We start from the raw sequence: 6483 nt of genomic DNA, 5'->3' as shown, positions 1-6483 counted from the left end.
TATTCTTAAAGGGGATCATTACAGGCTATCAGAATACACACACACACACACACACACACACACACACACACCTCTGCTTCCCCTTCCCTTCGAGTTTCTTACAGAGTATAGCGTAGTATATATAGTTCAGCTCTCATAATCTGGTTGAACCCTGTCACTGGGTGCCTCACGCAGAGTCAAATTTAGGACTGGATCTAAGAATGTGTGCACAATAAATCCCTAAGTGATGCTTAGGGCCTGCGAGCCGCACTTTTAGAACCACTTCACTAGTTAGTTATTCAAGAATATAACTGGAGTTCTATCTTGGGTTCGAAGGCTGGCACTACCTTTCACCAATAGGAGGAATCCTGAGCCCCTCCTCTGTACCTCTGTGTCCCCTCACTCCACTCAAAGGGACCGGAAATGCACCTGCTGTGTGGTCCTATGTAGGTGACACAATGCATAAAAGCCCCATTGTTACATGCAATGTCTCCTATGGTGCAATTGTTATTGCTACTTCCCCCAGCACATCGATCCTGCGAGCACCATGGGGGAGGCACAGGGTACCTCTTGGCAGCATCCATCAATGAAGCCTGAGAACTCTGGATCACCCAGAGCTAGTGTTACAAACCCTGCATGCTCCTGCACACAGAACCCTAGCTTTCCCTTCAAATCTACTTCAAAGACCAGTTCCCAAATCCTGCCTTGGGTACCACTGAGTCCTGGGGGGCGGGGTGTGGGGCGGGGCAGGGGCACCCTGTGTATACTTTTATTGGCATTTGGTGTTCCTACCGAAAAGCAGATTCTACAGAGGAGAAGCACCCTGTTCCCCAAGCACTAAAGTTCAGGTTTGGCTAAATTTGAATGCTTGAGTCTATAAGCCACAGGCCTGGACACACACACACACACACACACACACACACACACACACACTGACTGCTTTGTCAGTACCAAGTCTGATGCTCATAGCACTTTAAAATTAGATTGATTTAAATAAGAAGACTTGAGAGTAAGTCGGGAAAGTTCAATTGCTTAGACTTGCTTTTTGTTTTTATTATCAACAAACAAGTTAATGGTACACTCTTGGAAAACTATATGCACATGTAGAAATATTTCCCCTTTAAATAGAAGCATTCATTATAACACGTATAAATAAATTTGAAAATTTGAAACATAACTTATGATGCTTATGTCCACAAACATAGTCCCAACGTGAAGAAAAGGAAATCGGACAGACATGCACCTGATAACAAAAATATATACCATTGTCTGAACCTGGTCTCTCTAAACACAAAGTAATCGAACCCGTGAGAACCTTATTACGTCATAAAGACACACCATAGAGACTACAAGAAGAGAAAAACATTATACGGTCACGTAGAGGAGACGGTCTGTACTGATAGTAACACGATACAATTGAGTCACAGAACACAGCTGTAGAAAGACACCGAAAAAAGTTAAAGCCTCGACATTCAACTAATATCTATAGTTTGTGCCTTTTAAAATAAAAGAAAAACCAAAATCCCAACAGAGATGTCTAAACTGCGCATAGAAGGAATCATCAATATACAGTCCGTCCACCCTACAGGAGTAGTCCAGCTCGGATCACTTAACCAGAAATGCAAGCCGAGACACTTTCTGCAAACGTGTGTGTGCCTTTCCCTTTCTCTGTGGCCAGCTACGTGGACAACTGACTCCAATGCAAAGCAGTGCCAGAAAGTTCCATAAAGCTGGTGGAAGAAGAAAATGCCAGTCGGGGTGGCGGGAGGGAGAGAGAGAGACAGAAGGGGGTAAAAAGGAGCGCTGTGAAATATGAGACACGGTTTGCAGAGTTTGAGGATGAAAAGGCATCTGACGTACAGGGCATCTTTCTGGGCCAAGCGGCTGCGAAGATCGGGTTTGGGAACAGCAAACGGTGTGGAAATCAGTTGCGCTAATGGCGAGATGGTGTCTGGCGAAGTGGGGACAGGCAAGCGGGCTCCAGAAAGTCACTTTGGCTGCCAGGACAGTCTGAATGAGCCATCTCTGCAGTGGCCGGAACCCAAGGACCTGCGGGGAACCAGGGCTGGACAGGCATCAATACTTTTTCCTAAAGAGAAGCCACGAGACAGTCTGTGTCATCTTGAGCGTGAGAATTTAGGGGTCCTCAAGATCAAATCCTCAGCGTCAGCCAGTCTTCCCTCGCCACATTTGTATTTTTAAATTGTTCCCTCTGTTTGGATCTTTTTAACTTGTGTAATTTCGTTTTGCTTTTTTATCGTTGCTGTTTTCTGAACTTTTAATTTTTTCTAAGAAGTCACTGAGTTGGTTGTAGCCCCCCATCTCTCCCTATCACCTACTTAGGGCCACAGACACACATTCTCCGAGACAGACATACACCCGACACTCAGACACAGCCCCCTGAGAGTGCCCCGAAGTCCAGGCCCTGCAGCTCACACCCCCTGGGCAGCAGGTGGAGGAGCCCTGTCCTATGCCCCAGGCAGGTGCGAAGCCAGGGAAGTTTTTTGTTTTGTTTTGTTTTGTTTTGTTTTGTTTTGTTTTGTTTTGTTGGGGGGTTGAGGAAAGGGGTAGGAGTGGGGTTGACATGGGAGCGACGTCATTTTCTCGTTATTCGAATCGCCGTAATTTTAGGCCTTCTGCAAAAAAAAAAAAAGCCACTGGCAGCAGCGACATTAGCCTTGGGTCTACCTACTCCCCCACTCGCCAGCCTGGGCCCAGGCTCGCCCACCGCCGCCTCAGATCGCAGATCAGAACATACTGCTCTTCACTAAGGCGGCTTTGGCACCGTTGGGTCTTTGGAGCGAAGATAAGACGCTGGCGAAGGGGCCTCCGAGCGAATCCGGGATGGAGGTGATAGGGCCCGGGCCGGGAGCCCAGCCTTGTCCGGGGCCCCCGGCCGCAGCCAGGCCTCCTGCCGCCGCCGCAGCCGCTGCCGCCGCCGCAGCAGCAGCCGCAGCAGCGGCGGCAGCCGCACCGCCCTTGCCGGGTTCGCCTCCCGGGCCCCCCGGGCCCGCCGCCCCCGGAGCTCCCGCCGGGCTGGGCCCGCCGCCGCCACCGCCGTTTGCCCCGCAGCTGGGGGTCGGGTTGGGGTTGGGTCCGGGGCCCCCAGTGCTGTCGGGATCGGTGCTCTTGGCCTCTTTACTCTCGTCGTCCCGGGAGGAGTCTGACTTCTTGCCAGAAGAGCCGTTTTTGGCTGCCGCAGCTGCGGCAGCGGCTGCGCGCTCCTGCTTGCGAAATTTGGCCCGGCGGTTCTGGAACCACACCTGCCCAAAGAGAGGGGAGGTGATGAAACGCGGGAAGGAGACCAAAAAGAAAAGAAAAGTGGCGCTTGGGACGGCCCACTTCGTTTCAGATGGTACACGTACGTACACACACACACACACACACACACACACACACACACACACACACACACACACACACACACTCCGCCGTATGAATGGGTTGACACCACAGGCAAGTCTGCCCTGCTCGCTACTAGCTTCTCTTCTGAGAAACGTTCTTAGTGCTCAAACTAACATGCCAGCGAAATGACACCGGAAGGGACGGGTACAAAAGTCACAGGAAAACCCTAAAAATGAAGCCTTTCATTTTACGTACTCTTAAAAGCGCTTCACCTACATCCACAGAGAAGCCTTCCGTGGTGCGCACTGACTTTGCACAGGGCTGGGGAGCAGCTCTAGAGCGCACTTTTGCTCCCAATAGGTTGCGCACAGTAAGCTGAGGTTCCTGGCACGAACCTTCGCGAATCTGTTTCAAGTACTGGTTGCTGGGAAATTACACCGTGTACCCACCGGCGCTAGGTTTTTAAGGGCACTTGAGTTAGGAGACTCTGAACAACCGAATGATGACAATTAAGCTAACACAGATACTGGCAGAGTCTGGAATCTTCCTGCTCGCTCACCGGACACTTCCTTTCTCCAAAAGGCCTTGTTCATTCAAACACCTAAACCCCTGCTCTGGTGAGAAACACTGAGGCTTTGAATAAATTGCCTACAGTCTGTGTGTGTGTCCTAGCCTCACTTCCCCCGCCCCCTCGTGAGCACAACACTCCAAATGCCATTTCTCTGACCCGCCTGGGGTCCCTTCAGAGCTGTAAGCATCAGCACCCACCCCTCACCCTACTCCTGCGGCACTCGGTCTCCCGTACCTGGACTCTCGCCTCAGTGAGGTCGATCTTCAGCGCTAGTTCCTCCCGGGTGTAGATGTCTGGGTAGTGCGTCTCAGCGAAGACCCTCTCCAACTCTTTGAGCTGCGCGCTTGTGAAAGTGGTGCGGATGCGCCGTTGCTTGCGTTTCTCGTTGAGGCCACCGTGGTCGGTGAAGAGTTTGTACGGAACTAGAGGATGACAGAGGAGGCTAGAGTGAGCAAACACAGTCAGGAATTGGAGGGCGGAGGATCCAGAATGTGGGGACCAAGGTCAGATAGCCTGAGAGCCGCTAAGGACACCAGGAGCGTTTAGAAGGAGTTTTAGGCACATCAACCTGCCAAGAAAACCCAGCAAATTAGTAACATACAGAAACAGGGGCACGAGTGCGACTTTTTGTGGATTCTTGTGGCCCAAGTGCCTTTGGGTGGGTTGAAATAGCAAGGTGGAGACCGCTTGAGGCCCAGGACGGGGGATAGTTCATTTAGCAGGAAAACAGTCCGAAAACATCAGTTGAAATATCAGAAAGCCGGGAGGAAGTTACCACTCACTCCCACTGTTGCAACTTTTCAATGCTCAGCAGTTGATGCTGCCTGAAAGTTGGGAGATAGTGCTGTAAAAAAAAAAAAAAAACCCAATAAATTCAAGAAATGATCATAAAAATGACCAGCCAAAGAGGTGTGAGCCGCTGTCGGTTCTTTTAAAAAAGAGAGAGAGAGAGAGAGACACCGCCAGTAATGAGCTTTACTCTTTGTTATTTAATTATTTTCTAAGCTTTACGTCTCATCGCAAAGTAAATAAATTATGCCTATCATTTTGGCAGCTTAAGATAATTTTGTTGGCGGTTCGGGTGTGACTAGGATAGTGTAACCCTGTAAGTGAATTACCCCTCCCTGCAATCGCTTCTAACGTGATAAATTCTTTCATTTGTGTAAGCAAATTTCGTTTGGTAAATACTAAACACATTTCCATTTTCAAATGCAATCAAGGCTTCCTATATACGAGCGGAAAGGCGGCTTCTTCCGCCGAGAGAGCTAGCGGTCCTTACCTGCGGCGTACGGACTGCTCTGGTGGTCCCTGAGGGTGCCCAGGCTGCAGGATCCCGGCGTGAGGGAAGGGCAGCCCGACGTGGCCCCAAAAGTGGTCCTTATCGGGTTATACTGGAAGCCACTGGCCTGGCTGCAGGAGCTGAAGTCTGCGTAAGCTGAAGCCAGGCTGGAGGTGTCCATCCCGGCCATACAGGACTCGTAGGCAGAGGAGTTGAGGTAAGAATATTCCATTTTATACATTGAAAAGGTTCTGGATGGCTCAGCCAAGTGGAAAAACAAAATAAAAGATGGATGTGGAGAAGGTGGCTGAAGTGGGGAGATGTGCACAGCTCAACGCCTGCCTCCAAACTGGCCTCCTTACTACCAGCAGAGCCTAGTTTTATGAAAAAGCCTCCTATGAGATGCCTAGTCTGAGGTCTCTAGAGCATATAGTCCTCATAATAAACTTGGCTCTTTCCACTTGGACAATAGCAAAGCGGTTGGTCTTATTGCTGGCGCTTTTTACATGACAATAACTCATCCGTCTATTGGGCTGGCACCGGGGAACTGAGCTGTCCAACCTCCCTATCATTGATTCCTGCATCTCTAATTAGAATTTAATACCACACCATTACGCACCGAGCCCCTGATCCTCCCTTCTAACCAGCTCCTGCCCTTTAATTCAATCACGCTACTTGGAAATAATGAAAGTTGGGTGACGATTTTCCCTGATCCAATTTCCAAGAGCTTTTAAGCCTTTTTAACTGATCATATACCTTAGGCATAAATTGAGATAGTGTGTCCCCCCCCTCTTCGCCGCCCCCCCTCCTTGGTTAGGGAGAAGAAACCTTGATGTCATAGAAAACCTGTTTTGTAAGAGTGTTACACGCTCAATTTAACAACAAGCCTACCCCCTGAAGTGCATGAAATGTTATAAAGGACGGGGACGCTGGCAAGACTCGGGCGCCCTGTAACATAGCGTAAGTGGGCCAACGGGGTTTTATGTGATAAGCGGATTTCTTTAAAATACACCTGGTCGAAGGGAATGGAAAAAATGGCATCTTATCAATTGTGTTTCTCCTCAAAGCTTAATGTGCTTTCCAGAGATGTGGGCAGAAAGCTCTTTTACAACAGTAAAATAAACAACTGAGCTCTCAAAGGCGAAACATCTGGATTCCCTACTGAATGTTTCTGGGCACTCTGCGCTGTGCCTGCCTGCATTAGTGCATTGCATGTGTGTGTGTGTGTGTGTGTGTGTGTGTGTGTGTGTGTGTGTGTGTGTGTAGCTTCCCTGCGGTGGTTGTTCGTTTTAATTACTTGGTAGCTACC

General features: G+C 49.5%; 1 protein-coding gene across 1 annotated transcript; it reads right to left on the bottom strand.

Annotated features, from left to right (window-relative positions):
* Positions 1-2726: 2726 nt before the first annotated feature.
* Positions 2727-5717, bottom strand: PHOX2B (paired like homeobox 2B; the record flags this gene model as incomplete). The annotated part of the gene is made up of 3 exons (XM_084799092.1): positions 5175-5717; positions 4130-4317; positions 2727-3242 (listed from the first exon to the last, which is right to left on the bottom strand). Exons 1-3 carry the CDS (start codon positions 5413-5415, stop codon positions 2727-2729), a joined length of 945 nt encoding a protein of 314 aa, XP_084655218.1. The 5' UTR covers positions 5416-5717.
* Positions 5718-6483: the final 766 nt, after the last annotated feature.

The sequence above is a fragment of the Acomys minous genome (genome assembly GCF_964271855.1).
Source record: "Acomys minous genome assembly, chromosome: 10".
In the NCBI taxonomy this organism is placed as follows: Eukaryota; Metazoa; Chordata; class Mammalia; order Rodentia; family Muridae; genus Acomys; species Acomys minous.
Note: the sequence above shows the minus strand (reverse complement) of the source record. Positions and strands in the feature narration are given on the sequence as shown.